A 24,806-nucleotide genomic window follows, 5' to 3' on the forward strand; every position below is an offset into this window, starting at 1 on the left:
AAACAGGCTCAAGCTGACCATGTGCTGATATGTATACAACATCTGACGTCTCAACAACATGGCGGACCAGTATAGTTGCAGGTTAGTTTCGATTTCGATCATTTCGTATTTCTACGATTTCAATTTAAAACCTTTTTGGCAAATTTACTCGCTGCTCTAGACTCAGTTTCTTGTGCTTTTCCAGAAAATATGTTAAGTTAAAACGTTCAAATTCAAGCCTTTCAGCTGTTCGTGACCTTACAAAATACACGCAACCTAAAGCTACGCCAAGCGCACCTCGAGATTGGAACTAGTTTCAGGGACACATCCACCGCTATCATTTCTATCGATCTCTCCTAATTGCCAGCAAACGAATCGATGCAGTACCAGCTTGTTGACATCCTGTTAGGGCGCCCTTGTGCTCGCAAAGATAAGCCTCCCCTCGGCTCTACGTTTTAAAGGCATTGGCTATATAAAACGTCGCTGCTTCTCATTCCTGGACACCAGCGTTTCAGATAGGGCCCCCCATTACATACGAATTTTATTCCGGGGAACTAGAGATTCTTATAATTAGATTCCTTTTAACTCCTCGGAAGGAAAACACCGGGCCCAATCCCATTCCTGGATTTGGCTAAACTCCACCACTTCATTCCTTTACTTCCTAAACGTGCAAGAAATGGCAGTTGACAGCCACATTGTGTTAGCGAAAAAAGGCAACCTAAAACATCTAACGTTATCAAACACTGCGAAGACTGCAAAAGTATGCAAATGCTTCCTTAAAGCATGCGTTTTACTAAGCCATACGGTGGTCGTACAAAGTGTTTAGTGGCACTTGGTGTCACTGCGGACATTGATCGCACGATGAAGCGTAAAAGGCCCGCGAGTCGCAACCCGCGCCAAAAATTAAAATCACCAATTTTCTTCGCGAACTCGTCTCCTTCAACACCTACATGGTTAGCGTGGTGTTTGTTTGAAAAGGCCTTAAAAATGTGTATTTTGTGCTTGCAGTGATGTGATTGGCCTAAGCCGTTTTGAAGCACCTTTCGGAGCAGCCAAAACAGTGTTTTGGAGCAGCAAAAGTGGCCTTTGGAGCAGATACTCCTAGAAAAATAAAAATATTCGTTTCAAGGGCTGGACAAACAAAGGACACTTTCTTCGCCGCAGTAAACATATTATAGTCAAGTTAGACCACCTGGGATTCTTTCAACATATAACTGAAATGGCAATGATACGAAATATATTGCAACGTTTCAGTAAAATGATGCATATATATGTACCTGCTATAGATAAATAAGAACCAAACTGCATCTATTAAAATTTATTTTAAAGTGACCAGCTTAGTATTAAATATCACAGCATTAGGTTGACTAGTTATATAATAAATAGAAGCAGTCTCTAACTGTTGATACGCGTGACCACTGCAGTGCAATGCGAAATTGTCGCGCGAGCGGGAATAGCTGTTTGATCGAAACCATGCCACTCCGCTCCGTCGCCAACTGGTTGCCAAAATTGTACACAAAATGTAACTGTCCACCATACGACAAAAAACAGCCCAGCCGCACGTGCTTACCAGAGCGGCTGGCGAAATATAAGCTAAACACACAGAAGAAAAAAAAAAAACTTGAGCACATCGATGCAAGACATTACGAGCCAGGGACAAAAAGTTCTTGGAGCGCTTTGTGCAGCGACTGAACTCGAGACAAACAAGCGCGCTGTGCGAGTTCAGCGTAACAGATATTGCCTTCTTTGCTTTAGCTCATTTCTCTTCACCAACCCTTTCGCGGCAGATTTTTCACGTACCGGGGTCCCCCTCGAAAGAAAGCTTACCAAGAGAAACCCAGGTAAACTGTACTTCGACACAGCAGTCTTTGATTTAGAGGGATTTTTGTAGTAGCGTATTAAACAAGAATAGGAATGTTGATGAAGATTAGGGCGATCCTTACACTCTCAAGAAAAAAGGGTGTCAAAAGGTGTATTCTTACACCCTTTGTCCCATATAATACATCCACAAACTTCAATTTGACATGCAGCGCCCTACAGTCGAACGGACGGCCCGAACTTTTTTCGAGGGGCTTGATAGCCGTGTGGTACAACTTATTAAAATAGCTACTGTACGTTTTACTCGCTACAAAAAAAAATAATCCAGGTTTTCTTGGCCCTACTGTAAAAACTCGGTGTTTTCTTTAGGTGGTCTTTGATACGTACTTTAGCTATTTAAAATGTTGTACCACACGGCTATCAAGCCCCTCGTAAAGTTTCGGGCCCTCTGTTCGACTGTAGGGCACTGTACGTCGAATTGAAATTCTGGGGTGCATTATATGGGACAAAGGGTGTAAGAATACACCTTTTGACACCCTTTTTTCGTGAGAGTGTACGCGTTTCAGCTTAGAAAGCGCCATATCTGCAGCGACGTGGCGACGGCAACACTCGACGTCGCGCGACCACGGCGACTGGCAGGCAGGGACCAAATATAGTTTTCCCACGGCCATTGCTTTCAGGAGCAAGTGCTTCAACTCACAAAGTAACTCCCGCCGCGCAAAAACGTGGTTTCGTTTCCCAGCATGATGACATGGCTGGTACCCAGCACGCTAGCGTCGGAGCGTCAGCAGACACCCGCGTCTTTCGTTGAAAAAGTTTTGAGAAGACGCGAGACAACGAGAGGACGAGAGCATGAAACGAGAGACGGCGGGAAAAACCATGCAAGACCGGGTGAACGATTGATGCAGGGTACTTTGTGTCGGGTGGCTCCTTGCGCCACCCAGCTCACGTGTGCTCATTACAGTACTCAGTTTATATTCGGTTTTGAAAGGCGATCAAAATTGGTTCTTTGGCGCAGGCTTGGCGCAGATTACCCATATGTTGGCAAAATGTAGGAGGATGTAGCAGGGTTAGCACCTTGGCGCAGTTTGGCGCAATTGACAGGAAGAACGTACACCTTGCTTTCTGCATGGAATACGTGCACAAAGCACTGATAGTGCGCTGTTAGGTGCAACCCCGCGTATACCTGCGCCGAATCTCCATGCACCGTGGCAACAACAAAACACCGCTGACAAGGTGCAATCGGTGCACGGTGCTAGCACAAGGGGGTGTGCCACCATACTATGAAACCTGCCTTAAAACGTAAATTTTTACGGTTGCTTTACGATTTAATTTCGATTCCTTAACATGTTCTATCCAATTCTTAAATTCTGTTGCACGCAAACACTAAAAGAACGGCTGGGTTAAAAGCAGGGAGTCGAACCGGTCATACCTCTGAGGCCAGATTCACGAAGAGCTTCTTAGTTTACGACAACTTAGCTAAGAAGTTCGTAAGTTAAGAACATCGTAAGAAGAGGAGAAATCGGTATTCACGAACGCGTTCTTAAGTGAGAGGAGGAAAGCGACGTTGTCGTACGGAGAAACTAAAACTTACCGGTGCTGTTGCTATGGCGACGGCGTCTTCGGCAGCACGAACAACCAATCGGAGAGCTCGGCATTTGTTCGGAGCCGTTCGGAGCCGTTCGGAGCACGTGGATTTTTCATAACAAACACAGGCGGCCTTTCTGCCACCGCTGGTCTCGGGTTCGTATCTGTGCAGTGATATGTCGACGCTAACCCGATTTAAACTCGCCGGAATGCCGAGGCCGGGATGCGTAACCATCCCCATTGACTGCTACGAACTCGATCGCTACCAAGTCAACACAACTGTCATCGTTGGTAAAAGACGGCCCGCAGTCGTTTGCAGAGCGACGTAGATGGGAACAAATTGCCGCGACGTGTTTTGCGGCCTCGGAGATGCAGGAGCGAGCCGACGTTAAAAAAGATACGTTTGAACTATGACAGTGTAAGCAAGAGCCACGTAAATGCCTGTTCACACTACGGAACGGACGCGCGCGTTTGATCGAAGTGCTGGATTTGCGCTGTTGGACCGCGAATTGATAAGCGCTTGGGGACCGATCCTTTACAATTGCAACTCGATGCTGACGTGACACCCGGCGAAGAAAGGTTGGACCGGCATTGCGACCCACGAACTGTTACAGCGATCGACTGTGAGGTGCAGTCGTGTCAGAATAAAATGGAATACTAATAACAAAATGTACATACCATGTTGCGAAGGTAATCCATACGGCGTTTATTTGAGCTTGATATCACACAAAACAGAGATAGAAGCGATGAGAGCCCCTTTTCGACGACAGCGTTCGTCACCGTTGCCTCGGAAAACAAGGAGATGACAAGAGGAAGAGATTGACCTCTTAATCTAGAATTGAGGTCAGCGATCAAACTATATACGGGAAGGGTTCACAAGGGTCGCGCGGGCATATTCCATTCAGCGCGCCAGCCGGTCGTGGGCAGACGGTCTTCGCCAAGGACCGTCAGATCATCGCTGCGCCGAGTCGGAGTGCCTGCTAGGCCTATCTGCCGATCGGTCGGAGTCCGTACTCGTGGCCCTTGGAGTTTTTCGCGGGTGTCTGTGGATCCAGCGTTCTTGTTCGTTCGTCGTGGTCTGTTTCAAGTAGTTTTTACTTGTTTCTTGCTGCTTGAAGTCGGGACGCGTGAGAAGCGCACGTAGAAAAATAAACATCCGTTGGTTGTCGCGACCAAATGAGCGACGCTGTCGGCCATGCTGATTTGATCGTAAGAAGTGCGTAAGACAGCTTCGGAGCTGTCGTAGGATTTCGTCGTAACCTGCGCAAAACTTACGAAAATTTCGTTTCGTGAATACGGATTTGTTCTTAAGTTTTGTCTTACGCACATTTTTGGCGTAAGATCGTTTCGTGAATCTGGCCTCTGGTTCGGTTCGGGTTCAGTAACATTGCATTTTGTTCCGGTTCGGTTCTGCTTTGGTGATGCTTTCGAATTATTGGTTCGGTACCAGTTCCTCCAAACTCTAACCAAATAAAAATGATTACTAAATAAAAAACGTTTACAGCTTTTAGTTGTTTCGAAGAAAAAGTGAGTACAGCACGGCCTCATTTGCATCAAAAATTCAGTCATCAGAAGCCGCGCAGCGGAAACGAGGAGAGCGAAACAAATAAATGCTTAATTTCGTTTTGTGATCTTGAATTTTTTGCGTAAACAACCTTGTACAAAAATTACGTGCTCATACAGGCGCTTGTAAACAGTGTCAGTGTACAGTACTCACATGTGAAGCCAATCAAAGTCAACCCTCCAGCACACAGTGACACCGTGACAGTAGCACGCATCATACTCTCAAGCCCACAAAAAAAAAAAAAAAATCTAGTCGTTAGTTGTTTAGACAGCAGGAGTTTAGACTTCCAGAGGATGGCGTCGTTGTTACCCATTTTAGATAAGAAATTTACCCAGTGAAGCACGACTGCTAGCGTGAGGTATTTAACAGATATCACGAAACACTGATACAGACCGCGCCGGTAACTTTTTTTTTTTTTTTTTTTTTAAGTCACCGTTTGCCGATAACTTAAACAACTTGTTTAGTAAATTTGCCATGACACCGCTTCTTCCACTCCTCCCCCCCCCCCCCTCTTCAACCCTCTCCCGTCCCACCGGACCTCATCCCGTGTAACTTTTTTTCTGTTCGCTCGTGTGAAAAAAGTATTGGAAGGAAAACATTTTGTGAATGTGGAAGGCACTTCAAATAAGACATTGTTAAAAGAACGTGGAATGATTTTGAAGCGCTTGGGGAAAAAGTAACAAGCTTCTAAAACTTTCGCATGCAGCGCCGGTCGCCGAACTGAATCCGAGGGAGCAGACTGAGGAAGTACCACTAAGCGCTCCTAGCGGCGGAAGCTGGTACTAGGAGCGGCCATCCCTCCATAAATACATCATCCCGGCTACTTTTGGGTCCCCCTCGTACGTCCCCTCGATCATTACTTTGTGATTAGACCATTATTTTGTCAAGAAAACAACTGTGCAATTGAAAGGACCGTGATGTCATTTTTCACTCATACAGGCTTGCGTCGCAAGTGAGCTCCTGAAGGTTCTCGGACGTCAGCGCTAGGGGTGGCCACCGCTACGGAACACAGGGCCCTAGGACAGATGGTACGTGCAGCCTGGGAAGAAGTTAATTAAAAATGAAATTAAAATTTATATTAGTGCCATGGCCTACTAATAAAAATTGTGTATGTTGTTTGGGCAACTTATGAAAGCTTTTTTTTTTAATAAACTTGCGGATAGATGCGATAGCTGGTTCCGCATCAATATGTGTTGCCACGTTTTCAACACAGTTGCAACGCGGTCCGCTAAATCTAGACGGGTTTTACGTAGAGGATTCCCCAAATATGACGGATGCTCACAAAAAGTTGAGGTACCTATACAGTACATTCTTTCATTGATAGGCCGTGTTACCATCCCGCAAAGCAGGTCTTGACTAGCTAAGAATCAGGAATTCCCCTCACACAGTGAGAACGAGTGAGGCGCTAAAGTAAGGATCGAGCGTTTTGGTCCTTCACGCAGTTTCATAAAATAAAATAGTTATATATCTGTTTGACTGGGTGATTAATTTTTTCATTGATTGTTTAACTGCTTGGCCGTTGTTGTTTTTTGTTTGTTTGTTTTTTTACGAAAAGAAAATATTTTATGCATATTTATTTATATATTTGTTTCGCCCTTAAAGCCTTTACGGTTGTTGCATTGCAAAACAGCGGCTAAATAATTTAAATGTTTATCAGATTGGTACTTGCGACTTGACCGAGTGGTTCGTGCCAACCTCGTATTTGCACCACGGTACAATGAGCGTTGCTGTCTTTCTCTGGAGGGCTAGGGAACGCATTGTGAGCATGCGCATTAGCGCTCTTCTGCGGAATATTTTATGCCGTGCATCGGTCCATCTGACTCGGCATTTTTAGACTGGGCAAAATGAATAAGAAGGTGTATACAAAATGAAAAAAAAGTCCTTGTGCTGTTTAAAAGTGTAGAAACACCTCATCAATGCTTTTTACGCCCAGTATGATAGCTACGTAATTCTAACGTAGATTAATATTTTTGTAGTATTCTGATTTTGCCACGGTAAAAAATTGATACTCTAGAGTCTATGTGAACAATATATATATATATATATATATATGGGTGGTTTCATCTCAAATCGTGCAGGCAAAAAGGGTCGAAATTTTAATTTCGATGAAAAAAATATATGTTATGGCGCCGTATCTGAAAACGCAGTCGCCACAAACCGCAAGTTCGTCGAATTTTTGTTCTCGACTTATAAATTTTTAAAGGGGCCGCGGCGAAAAGCAGTGTTTTTCACACCCGTCGTGGATCGGATGTTTCGCTTGCTCTCCCGCCGTGGATTTTCAGTTCACATTATATTATCTTTTTTCAAGCACTCTGTGGACACATTTAAAAGACTCCAATACCATAAAATATTTTTAGGCGTTTTTGTTTTTTTCTGCAAAAATGTCAAAAACGCCCCCTCAGTCAATCGTTGACGAACTTTGACTATTAATTACTGGCGATCTACTTAGATTACATTGATATTTTTTATGTCCACGGAGAGCCCAAAATACGCTTTTTATATGTATTATAAAATGACTCGGTTGTACAAAATATCCTTTGCGGTACATTTACGTTAATATTATGCGAAAACCAAAAAGTACCATTCTTGAAATTGATTTTCTCAAAAAACCCATTTTTTATTTTTTTTTTATTTTTTGTTCAAATGTAGATATGATAGTTGTCTACACGAAAATCAAGTCGAGAAAGTGTATATTTTGTTCGTATGTTTTATATTTAGGCCTCAATATCGGAAAAGGACGTCTTTGTTTTGCAAGACCTAAGTCACACATAGCGACCCATGCGTCTCTATGAATTGTGAAACAGTTTTCTTGAATTTTCTTCTGCATTTTGTTATCAATTATAAACGGATTTTGTGGTATTGAATATTTATTTATGTTTTGGTAAGAGCGGGAACTACGAGATACATATCTAACTAAATCAGCAGGCCTAGTAGACTTTCAATAAACAAAAGGCACAGACGTTGTATTATTTCGATTTATAAACCTTTCACAGTAAACTAGCACGACTAGCTATTAGCTGTCATATTACTAAGACAAAGAAAGTCACCACATCGTCGATATATTATACACAATTTTTTCCAAAACCAAACACTGGGGTTTGTTCACCGCACGTCGCACAGGTCACCAGAAAATGTCCTTTCACTTCCGTAATACACAAAAGTGATGACGCAGAAACGGTCCGAAACACACAGAGTGTGTGTCACGGAGAGGGGTAGGAAATAAAAATAAATAAATAGGAATTAAATTGCCCAACTCCAATCTTAACGAAAATTACGTTAAAAAAATAAAGTATTTAGGTTCGAGCGGTGGCAAGGCGTTAGGTCCACGCCTGGTGGAGAGTCAGACAAAGGAGTCGACGACACGTAAAGGCAAAACAAAAAAAAATAATTTAATAAAGACGGGAAAACTCAGCCGCACATGGCAAGAACAAAAACCAACACCTCCGGGCATTCCCTAAGCGGGACGCAACCAAATGCGTGCGAACACGCTCTCTACATCACCGCCAGGCCGCTACGCCATGACGAAATAAACTCAACAACTGAACAGTGCTAAAAAACAGTTAGTAAGAAAACATTGAAAAAAAAACATTCAGAAAAAACCGCACCCGAGAAACAAAGTTCAGCGGGGCGAAGAAACACACACGAGACGGTCCCACGACACTGAAGCCTGGCAGGATGACGGTGTCCAGATGATGCTCAAATCTGTTCTTCACTCTATTACGCACATCCACGACGGCTGTGCGGAATAGTGGCTGTGCGAAACAAAGTGAAGAATAGATTCGAGCAGCGATGCGCGAGAAGGTAACCGAGACTATGCCTCAAGCTTCATATTGGGAGAGGAGCTTTCGAGGTAGTTTCTGCAGTTAGTCAAACTTTCTCTTTCCTCTTCCCTTTTTCAAAAGAACACGTCAGCCGGCGCTAACGCTTCATCTCGGGAGAAGCCCACTCTTCACAAACGGTTATAGTTGACAACGAGGCTGACTTCGACCCAACTAGTCTCCGGGCAGAATACAAACACAAGTATATTTACCAACACGCTCGTTTTAATGTCAGTCTCCGGGCTTTGCTGTTTCCAAAAGAGATAACCCTTTATAAGGACAGAACGAGCGGGTTGGTGGGGATAATTAAACTTAAACAGTCCCTTCTCGTTTTCTTCCTCAAGTTTAATAGATAACCCTTCGGTGCTATCGGATCTCCCCGGAGAGAGATAGAGCACGGCCGTTTCAAGGTAAGGATAGGGCGCTCGAAGCCAGGGCAAACAAGCGGTATCGTTTCACGCATGCACGGATGGCTGGTTTCGAACTTCCTCACATCCCTAACGAAACCGGCCCATCTTCGTGTTTGCGTCTGCGGGATTTGTGTCCCGCGCCGCCGGTTTTAGCGCGCACGCGGCGTTGTTTTGGCTAACAGAACAGAGGCCAGATTCACGAAGAGCTTATTAGTTTACGACAACTTAGCTAAGAAGTTCGTAAGTTAAGAACATCGTAAGAAGAGGAGAAATCGGTATTCACGAACGCGTTCTTAAGTGAGAGGAGGAAAGCGACGTTGTCGTATGGTGAAACTAAAACTTACCGGTGCTGTTGCTATGGCGACGGCGTCTTTGGCAGCACGAACAACCAATCGGAGAGCTCGGCATTTGTTCGGAGCCGTTCGGAGCACGTGGATTTTTCATAACAAACACAGGCGGCCTTTCTGCCACCGCTGGTCTGGGGTTCGTATCCGTGCAGTGATATGTCGACGCTAACACGATTTAAACTCGCCGGAATGCCGAGGCCGGGATGCGTAACCATCCCCATTGACTGCTACGAACTCGATCGCAAGTCAACACAACTATCATCGTTGGTAAAAGACGGCCCGCAGTCGTTTGCAGAGCGACGTAGCTGGGAACAAATTGCCGCGGCGTTTTTTGCGGACTCGGAGATGCAGGAGCGAGCCGACGTTAAAAAAGATACGTTTGAACTATGACAGTGTAAGCAAGAGCCACGTAAATGCCTGTTCACACTACGGAACGGACGCGCGCGTTTGATCGAAGTGCTGGATTTGCGCTGTTGGACCGCGAATTGATAAGCGCTTCAGGACCGATCCATTACAATTGCAACTCGATGCTGACGTGACACCCGGCGAAGAAAGGTTGGACCGGCATTGCGACCCACGAACTGTTACAGCGATCGACTGTGAGGTGCAGTCGTGTCAGAATAAAATGGAATACTAATAACAAAGTGTACATACCATGTTGCGAAGGTAATCCATACGGCGTTTATTTGAGCTTGATATCACACAAAACAGAGGTAGAATCGATGAGAGCCCCTTTTCGACGACAGTGTTCGTCACCGTTGCCTCGGAAAACAAGGAGATGACAAGAGGAAGAGATTGACCTCTTAATCTAGAATTGAGGTCAGCGCAACTATATACGGGAAGGGTTCACAAGGGTCGCGCGGGCATATTCCATTCAGCACGCCAGCCGGTCGTGGGCAGACGGTCTTCGCCAAGGACCGTCAGATCATCGCTGCGCCGAGTCGGAGTGCCTGCTAGGCCTATCTGCCGATCGGTCGGTGTCCGTACTCGTGGCCCTTGGAGTTTTTCCCCGGTGTCTGTGGATCCAGCGTTCTTGTTCGTTCGTCGTGGTCTGTTTCAAGTACTTTTTACTTCTTTCTTGCTGCTTGAAGTCGGGACACGTGAGAAGCGCACGTAGAAAAATAAACATCCGTTGGTTGCCGCGACCAACTGAGCGACGCTGTCGGCCATGCTGATTTGATCGTAAGAAGTGCGTAAGACAGCTTCGGAGCTGTCGTAGGATTTCGTCGTAACCTGCGCAAAACTTACGAAAATTTCGTTTCGTGAATACGGATTTGTTCTTAAGTTTTGTCTTACGCACATTTTTGGCGTAAGATCGTTTCGTGAATCTGGCCTCAGTTGTTGACCGTCGATATTGTAAGGCCGTGGTGTCCTCATCCTTTCAGGCAACGATTCCTTTGCTTTCCCTTGTGCAATACTTGGACTGACTCTTCCTGGGTGGCTGTCACTGTTCGCCACGTCAACGACACATTCGTACCATTTATTTCACTCCTCGTGACACAGGGTGCGCTGCTCGCTTTTTTGTCACGGGCCGTCCTATCTAACACAACGAGCGCGAAAGGTCATCTGGTGGCTCCGAAAGGGCGGGACGTTCATGCAGGCCAACGAGGGCCCCAAATCAATACGACGTCTGCCGACTCCTACACGTTAAAAATTTACGACACCTGCTGGTCTGTTAAGAAGTGTTGCTTTTTCTTTTGAACTCCTCCGATGTAGCTTGCCGCCTATAATAAAATTTAAATAATCAATACATATAACAGAGTGGAACTACTTTATTTGATTGTTATGTGGGAAGGTTGGAAAAGGCAAAAATATTTCCAAGTTTGTGAAGACGCGCAATTCGCAAGTCCATTTCGAGCCGTAAAAACACGATTTTTTACGATATTGATGCTTAAATATAGAACATACAAACAAAATATACACTTTCTCGACTTGATTTTCGTGTAGAAAACTATCACATCTACATTTTAACAAAAAATTAAAAAAAATAAAAAATGGGCTTTTTGAGAAAAACAATTTCAAAATTGGTACTTTTTGGTTTTCACATAACATTAACGTAAACGTACCGCAAAGGATATTTTATACAACCGAGTCATTTTATTATACATATAAAGAGCGTGTTTTGGGCTCTCCGTGGACATAAAAAATATTGATATAACCCAAGTAGATCGCCAGTAATTAATTGTCAAAGTTCGCCAACAATTGATCGAGGGGGCGTTTTTGACCTTTCTACAGAAAAAAAGAAAAACGCCTAAAATTATTTTATGGTATTGGAGCCTCTTAAATGTATCCAGAGAGTGCTTGAAAAAAAGATAATATAATGTGGACTAAAAATCTACGGCGGGAGATTAAGCGAAACATCCGACCCACGACGGGTGTGAAAAACACTGCTTTTCGCCGCGGCCTCTTTAAAAATTCATAAGTCGAGAACAAAACCTCCGACGAACTTGCGGTTTGTGGCGACTGCGTTTTTAGAAACGTCGCCATAACATATATTTTTTTCATCGAAATTAAAAATTCGACCCTTTTTGCCTGCACGATTTGAGATGAAACCACCAATATATATATATATATATATATATATATATATATATATATATATATATATATATATATATATATATATATATATATATCATTAAAATAATTATGACTTATACATATATATATATATATATATATATAAGTCATAATTATTTGCCTTAACTCGAATTAATTTAACTTGTTTGGACTAACGTTGATGCACACCTAATACTCTTTACACTACCGTAAAATGAAGTTACTTTGTGACTGCAGGGATTACTTTGTGACACGCGCTCGGTTTTCTGCATTTTAATACTCGCGACACGACCAGGCGCCGCTGAAAAGCTATGAGCAACTAAACAAGCTTGCCCTCTGAGCTCGCCTGACATGCCGTGCCACCTAGCAGCAGCCGGCCAAAGTTCCCGCACTCCGGTCCCACTCTAGAGTCCGACAGGTTAAATGGTGTTTTAGCGCGCATTTTTGAAGCACCTTAAACTTTGTGTGCTCGACCCGTCCGCACGAGAAAACAGTGAAAACAGGTATGTACTTCTAATGAAGCAATGGTGAGGGTGCAGGCTAGCTGGTGTAACTTGAGCATAGTTGTAAACCCAAGATGGGGATACGAACAAGGGACAAACACAGAACTACATGGTCCGTATCCCCAGTCTCGGGTTTACAACTATGCTCAACGTACTTCTGATTGTTAAAGGAGCTGTGCAACGATATTCAGTTGAAATGTTTTTTACTATACACGAGCTTACTGACACTAGTGGGAGTCAAGGATACTCGCACGCAACTCCGCTGGCCAAGAAACTCCTTTGTTGCGGTGTAATTTCAAGGAAAAAAGCGATCATTTTCATTCAATCTCTCCTTTGCAAAATTTCATGACGTAACATGGGTATCGCAGTACACCCATATGACGATATTTGAATGCAGTTCATAGATTGGACACGAGCATTGCGTGGGCACTCGATTTGGGCTCGTGATAATTACTAGCCCGAGAAGCATCCGGGCATCTGATAATTACTAGCCCGTGTCCAATCGCTGCAACGACGACAGTAGCCGAGCCATAACAATATCTGGAACTCAGCGCGTGCCCTGTGCTTTGCCGACCCCAGCGCGCGTGGCTATGATCTACATTGGCGTCATATAATCGGCTCCACATCACGTGGCCGCTTGTTCTGGCTGCGAGTTGAGGCTGTGAACGCTGCTCGTTTTTCTTTAATTTTTTTTCTGGGCTCGCGCAGGGGCTCGCGCCGCTGCCAGCTGTGCTCAGCTGGCAGCGGTAGGAACGGCCTTTTATCGTTTATCGGCTCCGGCCAACTGCAGTTTATTTGTTACGAAAGTGTGCGGTACGGTACGAGGAACCAGCCGATACCAACATCGCGCAAGTGGTATGTGAATTTTCGCCTCTTTTGGGACTTCGAAAATTCGAGGCGAGCAAGCGTTGCTAGGCCTTAGGCTTAGCGCACGAGTACGGCCAGTACGGCCACCGGGGCGATCGCCCCCGGTGTTAGGCCTACCCGACGAGTACGAATAAGATGGCGTCGCCACCGACGATGGAGGTGTGCGAGAGCCCGGCAACCAAAGGCCTGCAGGCAACGATAGTCGGCAACGATGAAGGGAAGATGTACGTTCAAGTAGGAAGCCGCGACGCGACACCCGGCGAGTCGAGCGGATGGACCACGACGAGTAGAAGAATGCGCAAGGCCAAGGAGCTGCAAGGTGAGAGACCATCTTTAACCGCGGAACGGCAGTCGAGACCCAAGGAGAGAGTTAACTTTGTCAAGCGAGTTACCGAGAATATCAAGAAAGCAGCCCGTATGCCGGCGGCTATCCCCAGAGACGACCATAAGATCGTGATTAGGCCCAGGGGCGGCCTGAACGTAGCTCGAATCGAGACGCCGGTCGTCACGGACGCCATTATGGCGGCCGCGGGGACAGCGAAAGAATACCAGGGCGAAGACATGGTGTGCATCAATGCGGCGCAGAACATCTTAGTCGTGAGCACGCCGAGCGAGCAGAGAGCCCAAATTTACACTAAGATCAGGACCGTCGAATTCGGCAACATGGAATTTGAGGTTTCCGCCTACCGAACCGCGCCCGAAGGGACGGCGAAGGGAATCATCAGAGGTATCGCAATTGACGACTCGCCCGAAGACATAAATGAGGCGGTCGTGACAAAGTATAACCCTACGGCGCTAGAGGCGCACAGGATTGGAAATTCTACAGCGGTCATCGTCCTCTTTGAAGGACAGAGAGTGCCCCGGTACGTAATATACCGAGCGGCACTGCTCAAGTGCGGGCTTTACAGGAAACATCATGAAGTGTGTAGATGTTGCGGAAAAGTCGGACACCGCATCGACGTATGTCCAACCCCGGAGACCAGAGTATGCTTCGCGTGCGGGGAGGCCAACCCCGACGCGGACCACGAGAAGGCATGCAAGCCAAGTTGCAAGCTATGTGGAGGAGCGCATCCGACGGCAGATAGAATTTGCAAGAACAAGTTCAAGGTCCCCTTCGTCGTCACGAAAAGACAATGGGAGCGCCGAGAGGAACGCGAACAGCAACAGCTCCAGAAGACAAGACCACCAATGACGTCATCGGACTTTCCACAGCTGCCGAGCAGGGAGAAAAACGAGTGCAGCGAAAGCCAACGGCGCACCGGCAGCCGCGAAAGACACAAGAGCCAGCAAAAACACCTGCCGCCGTCGCAGCAGGAAGACGGGAAGCTTAAGTGGTTGGTTGCAGTTAAGGGAAGCAAGTCGAAAGAAACGCCCCGCAGCAAGCAGCAGCCACCATGCCAACACCATAACACCGGAGAACCGCCCGTGACAAGGCGAGAAATATACGACATGATTAGCGAAAACAACGAAAGGCTACTACAGAAGATGGAAGAGAAGATGGACGCAAGGATCGACAAACTACTAGAAGCAATAAGGGCGAGTCAAGCGCCACTGTCACTGCCGACCCCGCAACAGGAGCAAGAGATGGAGCAGATACCCCGCCCATCCTCGAAGAAGAAAACCCCAGCAAAGCCACCTAAGAGGAAGGAGGAACCAGCCATCGCCGAAGAGGAGGCTACCAAAAGCAGCATCGAAAGCGACGAGGAACAGCCAAAGGAGCCCAGCAACAAAAAGAGGATTATCGAAAATACCAAAGAGAGAAAGCTCATGGCCAGGCTCGACCGCATGGACAAAGAGCGGGAACAAATTGCACATTCGATGAAGGAAAAATTCAACAAGGTAGAGATGACGCTGGGAGAAATACAAAGCGGAATGCTACAACTACAAACGCAGATGCAAACGTTCCTGCAGAGTATGGAAGCCAAGATGCAGACATTCGTGCAGAACGCCCAAACCCAGATCACCACCCAAATACAGCAATTATGAACCCAACAGCGAAATCGAACGCCAAGCCAGACAAAAGGGCAGTAACAGACCAGCAGCCGGTCAGGGACCTTCTGATTTGGCAGTGGAATTGTAACGGCTATCACAATAAGAGGGCAACGCTAACACGGCACCTACAGGGAATGGAGAGGAAACCGGACGTCATTATGATTCAGGAAACACTATGCACTGACACACCCCAACTTCAAGGATACAGAGCACACGCCAAGGCGGCCAAGCCCCTAAACAAAAACAAGAAAAAGTTTGGAATACGCAAACCAACAGGCGGGGTGTGCACATTCGTCCGCAAGGGCATCGTATTCCTCGAGCACGAGCTGACCACCGGCGGCTGAACCGATAGCAGCGCGGTGGAGGTGATCGTTGGGAAGAAGAAGAGGAAAACCAGCGTGCTCGCGGTCAACGTGTACAGCAGCCCCAGACATAGAAAGCAAAAGTTCCGCACGCTCATGCAAAGGGCACTGCGTGCGACGAAGAAAGGCACGATCGTAATAGGGGGTGACTTTAACGCACCACACTACGACTGGGGATACGATAAGACAACCGAAAAGGGGAGAGACCTATTGCAAGACGCCACGGACGCGGGGCTAACGCTAATCACGAACCCGGAGACCCCCACAAGAACGGGTACTTCGGTCGCCAGGGACACCACCCCGGACCTGACGTTCGTCGAAATAAATGGGAACGACACCGCAACGTGGAAAAACACCAAACACGACTTCGGCAGCGACCACATGGTCATAGAGATCCGGGTCCCGCTGGGGAACGGTGCAAGCCAAGAGAAACGAACACACAGATACACGAACTGGGAGGAGTTTCGGCGTCAGCTCCCAAGCCAGCATGGTAACATTGAAGATATAGAAGCGTGGTCGAAGGCGATAGTAGAAACGACCGAGGAGGTGACGACAGAAATAGAAACGGACGAAGACATACACGAAATGGACAGCAGATTGGCCCACCTCATCGAGGCGAAGACTGCCCTCAAGAGAAGGTGGAACCAACAACGAACAAACAGAAGGCTCCGCAAAAAGATCGCGGAAATCAACAGGGAAATAGAGAAACACAGCAAGGAGCTCGGCCGGCAGCAGTGGGAGCAAACGTGCAGAGAGGCGGACGGCCAACTCCATCTGGGCAAGACGTGGCGACTGCTCCGGCACCTCCTCGACGACACCCAGACCAAGGGAGAACAACAGTACAAGCTCAGCAGAATTATACACAAGGCGGTAGCGGAGCACGGGGAAGCGGAGGTGAAGAGGAGACTCGACGCCAAATACCTCCCGGTTTCCCCAAAGGAAAAGCACCCAGAATACCAGGGGGCAGAGAACATCGAGGTTGACCAAGACATCGAGGAATGGGAGGTCCGAAATGCGATGCAAGACCTGAACAGGCGTTCGGCGTCGGGCCCGGACCGCGTCAGCAACAAAGCGCTCAGAAACTTGAACGACGCGGCCGTGACGGCACTGACGGCGTACTTCAATAAATGCTGGAGGGCTGGCAAGCTACCACGCCAGTGGAAGGAAGCCAAAACCATCCTCATTCCGAAACCAGGCAAGTCGCCCGACATCGAGAATCTACGCCCAATATCCTTAACATCGTGCGTGGGTAAACTGCTAGAGCACATCTTAATGACCAGATGGCAACAGTACCTCGAAGAGGCAGGGCTCTACCCGGATTCTCTCGTCGGCTTTCGAAGCAAGCTTGGAACGCAAGACGCCATGCTCCAACTCAAGAAGGAGATAGTAGACTACGAAACTCACACCAGCGACAACAGAACAATACTGGGCCTGGACCTGCAGAGCGCCTTCGACAAAGTCCGGCACTCTGCGATCCTCGCCCAAGTGTCGCACCTGAACATGGGACAGAGATCTTACAATTACATTCGGGATTTCCTGACCGACCGCACGACTCACATCTGCGCCGGGGATCTCCAACTACCAGAGAAAACGCTCGGCAGCGAGGGGACACCACAAGGCGCGGTAATCTCTCCGCTGCTCTTCAACTTGGTCATGATCGAAGTCGCCAACCGGCTGCGGAGCGTCGATGGGGTACGCCACACGGTTTATGCCGACGATGTGACACTGTGGGTCACCGGCGGCAGCGACGGCCACATAGAGAATACACTACAAGAAGCAGTAAAAACGATAGAGGACCAACTGAAGGGATCGGGGCTGGTGTGTTCTTCCGCAAAGTCGGAGCTGATGGTGATTTCACCCAGGGGAGCGAGCCGCAAGAAGCAAACTATCCGAGACTGCGATAAAATCCGCATACGAACGCAAGGGGGGCACATCATCCCCGAGGTAGCCAAGATTAGAGTGCTGGGCATGATCATCGAACGCAGCAAAGTCAACGGGGCAACGGTCTCCAAGCTCGAAGCTAAGACCGGCACGGCACTGCGTCTCATACGCCGCGTCGCCAATAGAAGAAGCGGGATGAAGGAAGGAAGGCTCGTCAGACTGATTCAAGCCTTCGTGATGAGCCATATCACCTACGTCGCCGCCTTCCATAATTGGCGGCAGTGCGAGCGGAAGAAGATCGACGCGATGATCCGCAAAGCTTACAAATCAGCATTAGGACTCCTAGGATGCACGAGCACGCAGAAGCTCGAAGCCCTGGGACTCCACAATAGCCTGGAAGAGATCGCCGAGGCACAGCAGACGGCGCAGCTCACCAGACTGTCGGGAACCAGGACCGGCAGATCTATCCTCAAACAACTAGGCATCGGAGCCGAGGAAGACGACCACCGGATGCAGGAGCAGATACCGCGGGAGCTGGGCAAGCACATCGTCGTGAGCCCAATCCCGCGGAACATGACTCCCACATTCCATCAAGAAAGAAGAGAGGCGAGAGCCAAGGCGCTGATCGCGCTACACGCCGGCGATGAGGGAGCCGTGTTCGTGGACGCGGCCAGTTACAAGAACATCGGCGACGCCTTCAGCGTCAGCGTGATCGGAGCCAAAACGGGTGAGATCAGGATGGCGGCCAGCGTGCGGACCACTGTGCCCAGCCAGGCAGAAGAAGTGGCGGTAGCCCTCGCCATCGCGGACCCCAGAACGAAGACGGTGTTGTGCGACTCGCGAACGGCAGTGCGCAACTTTGCGAAACAGCGAGTGTGCAGTGCGGCAGCGCGCATCCTGCGAAAGGCCGAAGTCAACGGAGTCATCACCAGTGCGGTGATAAAGTGGTTTCCCGCCCACGCGGGCGCGGAAGTGGCGGGCTCGCTGGGGCTCACCAACCACAACGAGACGGCCAACTCCGTGGCGCGTGGACTCGCCGGCCGCGCCCCGGTAACGGCCGCCGCCGACGTGGTGGATCGCCCCGAGAAGGACACCATGGACGCTTACAACGAGGTAACCCTGTGGTACCGGTTAGCCAGAAGAACGATGGCCCTGCCCCACCCCCGTCTGACGCGGGAGGAGGCGGTGGTATTCCGCCAGTTACAGACTAACTCCGTGATAACCCCAGTGTTAGCAAAGCACCTGTGGCCGGAGGTATACGTAACAGACTTATGCAGACTGTGCGGGAAGGAAAGGGCCACGTTGGCCCACATCCTGGAAGACTGCGAATGCGCGAACGCGGACAACAGTGCAGACGTTCTCCCGCCCCTCATGGAGGAGGCGAAGAGATCCGAAGACTACGACGTTCAACACACGGCCGTCCAGCAGATCCTAGCGGCACTCGAGAAGCAGCGACCGGACGGGATGGAAGCAGAAAGGGTTAACCCGAGTACGCTGAAGCCCGCCGCGAGCGGCTCTCCCCGCTAAGAAGACGTCCGGCCACGTCGCCCCAAGAACCCACCTGAGAGGGTGGGATGATAGGGGTTACTGCAGGAGACCCATTAAAGTTGCTCTCTCTCTCTCTCTCTCTGGGACTTCTATTGCGTGGGGTGAAAAAAGTGAAAGCCGTTTACAACTCCCTGTAACGCCTAATTAGAGCGCAGCTCTTGAGGAGGAGGAGGGAAGGGTACCGGGGGGGGGGGGTCACGTGACGATGACAATACCGATGATGTCATCACTGACGTCACTGATGACGTCATCAGTGACGATGACGATGCGGATACCGATGACGTCATTAGTGACGTCACTGATGACGTCACCAGTGATGATGACGATGACGATGAGGATGTCGGTGACGTCATGAGTGACGTCACTGATGCGTCATCAGTGATGATGACGATGACGATGCGGATGCCGGTGACATCGGTGACGTCACTGACGACGTCATCAGTGATGATGACGATGTCGATGTCAGAAACGTCATCAGTGACGTCACTGATGACGTCATCAGTGATGATGACGATGACGATGCGGATGCCGGTGACGTCATCAGTGATGATGACGATGACGATGCGGATGCCGGTGTCGTCATCAGTGACGTCACTGATGACGTCATCAGTGATGATGACGATGCGGATGCCGGTGTCATCAGTGTCGATGACGTCATCAGGGGGTCACGTGACCTCGGCGGGAGTCACGTGACTTCGGGGGTCACGTGACCTCGGGGGGGAGGGGGTCACGTGACCCCGGGGGGGGGCTCGCGCGGTGCATTATGGGACATTTCCCATGATGCACCGCGCGGTTACGCCGACGCCGACGCCGACGCCGACGGCGACGCCGCTCAAGCCGGAAACGGGCGCCTAAGAGCTGCGCTGTCAGGGATCCGTTCTAAGCGGTATTTGCGCAAAGTACAAAAATTGTTGCAACGCCCCTTTAATATGTAGGCTAAAATAAACTGTAATATAAATTTAATTAAGTCATGTTTGTTTAAGGTTATAGAAAAAAAACTGGATTGTTGATACTTCGCGGGGTAACTTTGTGTCACGCCAACTGTCACAAAGTTATCCCACTCTGTTTTAGAGCGCAGCTCTTAGGCGCCCGTTTCCGGCTTGAGCGGCGTCGCCGTCGCCGTCGGCGTAACCGCGCGGTGCATTATGGGTAAATTTTATCAAAGGAACCCGAGGTCCTCCCGAGGTCCTCCCGAAGGAACCCGAGGTCCTTCGGAAGCACCTCGGGTTTCTTCGGGAGGACCTCGGAAGGACCTCGTGTTCCTTCGGGAGGGCCTCGGGAGGACCTCGGGCTCCTTTGGGGGGACCTCGGGAGGACCTCGGGTTCCTTCGGGAGGACCTAGGGGGGGGGATCCCGTGACGATGACGTCATCAGTGATGATGACGATGACAATGCGGATGCCGATGACGTCATCAGTGACGATGACGATGGCGATGCGGATGCCAATGACTTCATCGGCATCCGCATCGTCATCGGCATCATCACTGATGACGTCATCGTCACGTGACCCCCCCCCAGGACCTCGGGTTCCTTCGGGAGGACCTCGGAAGCACCTCGGGTTTCTTCGGGAGGACCTCGGAAGGACCTCGGGTTCCTTCGGGAGGGCCTCGGGAGGACCTCGGGCTCCTTCGGGAGGACCTCGGGAGGACCTCGGGTTCCTTCGGGAGGACCTAGGGGGGGGGTCACGTGACGATGACGTCATCAGTGACGTCACTGATGACGTCATCGTCACGTGACCCCCCCAGGACCTCGGGTTCCTTCGGGAGGACCTCGGAAGCACCTCGAGTTTCATCGGGAGGACCTTGGAAGGGCCTGGGTTCCTTCGGGAGGACCTCGGAAGGACCTCGGGTTCCTTCGGGAGGACCTCGGGAGGACCTCGGGCTCCTTCGGGAGGACCTCGGGAGGACCTCGGGCTCCTTCGGGAGGACCTCGGGAGAACCTCGGGTTCCTTCGGGAGGACCTAGGGGGGGGTCACGTGATGATGACGTCATCAATGATGATGACGATGACAATGACGTCATCAGTGACGTCACTGATGACGTCATCAGTCATGATGACGATGGCGATGCGGATGTCAATGACGTAATCGGCATCCGCATCGTCATCGTCATCATCACTGATGACGTCATCGTCACGTGAACCCCAGGTCACGTGACCCCCCCCTTCCGAGGTCAACTGATCCCCCCCAGTACCCTTCCCTGCTCCTCCTCAAGAGCTGCGCTCAAATTCGGCGTTACAGGGAGTTGTAAACGGCTTTCATTTTTAGAGCGCAGCTCTTAGGGGCCCGTTTCCGGCTTGAGCGGCGTCGCCGTCGGCGTCGCCGTCGGCGTCGCCGTCGCCGTCGCCGTCGCCGTCGGCGTCGGCGTCGGCGTCGGCGTAACCGCGCGGTGCATTATGGGTAAATTTCCCCGCCAAATCTAGCGGAAAAATTTCCCCGCTAGATTTAGCGGAAAAATTTCCCCGCTAAATGTAGCGGAAAAAATTTCCCCGCTAAATCTAGCGGGGAAATTTTTCCGCTAGATTTGGCGGGGAAATTTACCCATAATGCACCGCGCGGTTACGCCGACGCCGACGCAGACGCCGACGGCGACGCCGACGGCGACGCCGCTCAAGCCGGAAACGGGCCCCTAAGAGCGCCGTCGGCGACGCCGCTCAAGCCGGAAACGGGCCCCTAAGAGCTGCGCTCTCCCCGTGCGTCCCCGTGCGTCCCCGTGTGTCCGTCCCCGTGCGGGTCCCTATCATTTCGTCGAAACTCGTTTCGTGGAATTACGTTTCGTGGACAACTTTTCGTCGACACACGTTTCATGGACACACGTTTCGTCGACAATGTGACGTTTCGTCGACAATCGTTTCGTCGACAGCACCACCGTAAAACGTTTCGTCGACAATTTTTTTAATTTAAATTATATGTTGTTTTGTGATTTTGCGGCGTTTAAGAGAGATGAGGACTTATAAAAGGAAGCTTGGTGCACGGCCGGATCGAGATTAAATTCAAGAAACGTTGAATAGCGCCTTTCAGTTGGTCCATTCAAAGAAATTGTCATTAAGGGCAGCATCTCAAAGGTTCGTGAGTACTATTAAAACATCTTTCTTTTTCTTGTTTTTAGGTCCTTCTACGCATTATCGCTACCTATGTCTTTTGTGTTTTGTTTTTTTTTTTGTTTTTTTTCCTCTTAGGTTTAATATTTATCGGAACACCTTGTGGTTGAAGACCAAACAGGCTCGGGGTTTAGTCGATTGAACGGCTCAAAACGTTGGTCGTCAACCTGTTTTTTACAGAAGAGAAGGAGAAGAGGTTGATTGCTCACGCAATCGCAATGTCTTCATTTGACTTCCCAATGACAAAGCTTGACTTGCGTTGTGTGTTGAAGGCGTATCTCGACCGAACGGGAAGAAAAGTGTCTGCTTTCATAGATGGCAACTTTCCCGGTATGGAGTGGGCAAACTCTTTCATGAAACGTCACAAGGATATCCTCTCTGAACGCGTGTTAAAAAAACATCACATATGCAAGGGCTTCAACGGATGCAGAAGTGATTGACACGTTTTTTGGCCATCTGGAAAAAGAGCTAGATGGTATTCGGGACGAAAACATTTGGAACTACGACGAAACAAATGTACAGGATGATCCAGGGAGCAAAAAAAGTGATAACTAGAAGAGGAGCTACGTAACCAGAAAAAATTCAAAACGCATAAAAATCTCGTACTTCGATTATGGTTTGTGGAAGTGCTGCGGGAGAGTTGGCTCCGCTTTACGTCAATTACGAAGCAGAAAAGCCTTGGGCAACATGGACAGAACATGAACCAGAGGGGGCCCGTGTAATCGAACGAAATCAGGTTGGTTTGATCACCAAGTTTTCGAAGACCGGTTCATGTCACTTATGCTCCCCATATTAAAAAAACAAGATGGTCCAAAAGCTCTCATCGGGGACGATTTGAGTTCCCACATTAGCCTCGAACTGCTTCGTCTGTGCGAAGACAATAATGTAAAGTTCATCGCGCTCCCACCGAATGCGACTCATCTACTGCATCCTCACGAATTTGCCGTTCTTTGTAGCCTGAAAATAATTTGGCGTTCACTTTTGGCGGAATGGAAAGAGTCAACCTCTGCAAACCGCTGCACATCTGTGCCAAATGACGAATTGCCCGGTCTGCTAAAAAAAAATGACGATCAAATTGGAGGAAAGTATCAAAACAAGCCTGAAGTTTGGATTCCGGAAGACCGGGATTTTCCCCCTGGACAAGACCGAGGTTCTCCAAAGGCTTCCTAAACCAGTCCTTGACGAAAGCTTGAAATCCACGACAGACGTCGTAGGGGATGGCTTCTTGGAGGAATTAAATAAAAAAATAAAAAAGAGGTGACTGGAAAGCGGGCCACCAAGAGGAGGAAGATGTTCAACGTCCCAGCGGGTAAAAGCATATCGGTTGCCGAAGTAGAAGAAGCCAGCAGGACGGGAAAACTGACAACCGGAAAGAAAGGCAGCTCTTCCTCCAGTATCAGAGCTAGACGACCTAAGAAGAGGCATTCTCTTGAGGACGACATCGCAGAAGAAAGCAGTGACAGCGAATCGTCTTCAGATGGTCAGCACGGTGACAACAAAAGGTGGTCGGAAGAAGCTACAAGTGACTCCAAGGTAATCTCTGGAAGTCTTGACAACCTATCGGAAACGCACACCTCCTACCACTTCTGTGATTCCAAATACTAGCAACGTCCCGAAGGTCCGCGGTACAGGTTCCGGAGAAGGCACCTTCAAGGGGATTGTAGTAAACTTCGAAGGACAACTTTTCCCGGGAAGAGTGAGGGATGTCAAACCTGAGGGGTACATCGTCAGAACTATGGAGGGGACCAAAAAGAATTGGAGATGGCTGGACCGCGAAGACGCTATTTTGTACTCAAAAGAAGAAATATTGTACACAATTGAATCCCCTTAGCCGGTAGGCAAGCGAGGCATCTTTGAGGTAAAAGATCTTGATTGAGGAGGTACTTGTATGAATAATTTGTGGTACAATTGTAACATTCCCAGAGCCTAAACCAATTGTAGTTAACGCAAATAAACTTTTGATGGGGTAACTTTATGCCAGCCCTTTTTTTCCCAATCATATTCAGCCAAAAACAACGTTTTCACAAAGTTGCCCCACACGACGGGGAAAAATTTGTGACAGCTTTTAACCTAAATATAGCCGTTTGTATTAAAGATGTTGATTTGTAAAACATACCGTCGTGTGAGGGAAGGTTTTAGCAACGTTAGGCCACTATTCATTTGCGTTTCTGTTGATAATTGTTCAGCGAGAGAATGAAAACGTACGAAATCTGTCACAAAGTAACCCCATTTACGGTATTTACAAATATGTATTTAATATACAAGCGTTGTTTGTGTGAGTATGTGTGTGCAATCATTTACCCACTCACATACACAAGCACCCAGAGAAAGAAAGAGAAAGAGAGAGAGATCCGGAAAGTGCTGATGTTAGGTCGTCGTACGCCAGTGTCATACCGCATCGCTCGTGTAGAGCTAGGGCAAAGAGACTGTTGGAGTTCATCGGTCATACCCGCTCTCAGAAGAGGAGAAAGC

General features: G+C 48.7%; 1 protein-coding gene across 1 annotated transcript; it reads right to left on the reverse strand.

Annotated features, from left to right (window-relative positions):
* Positions 1-14,268: 14,268 nt before the first annotated feature.
* On the reverse strand, positions 14,269-14,903 carry LOC120847039. The gene has a single exon (XM_040218977.3). The coding sequence runs from the start codon at positions 14,901-14,903 to the stop codon at positions 14,367-14,369; it is 537 nt and encodes a 178-aa protein (XP_040074911.2). The 3' UTR covers positions 14,269-14,366.
* Between the last annotated feature and the right edge of the window lie 9,903 nt (positions 14,904-24,806).

The sequence above is a fragment of the Ixodes scapularis genome, unplaced genomic scaffold (genome assembly GCF_016920785.2).
Source record: "Ixodes scapularis isolate PalLabHiFi unplaced genomic scaffold, ASM1692078v2 PGA_scaffold1__304_contigs__length_218370807, whole genome shotgun sequence".
Taxonomy (NCBI): domain Eukaryota; kingdom Metazoa; phylum Arthropoda; class Arachnida; order Ixodida; family Ixodidae; genus Ixodes; species Ixodes scapularis.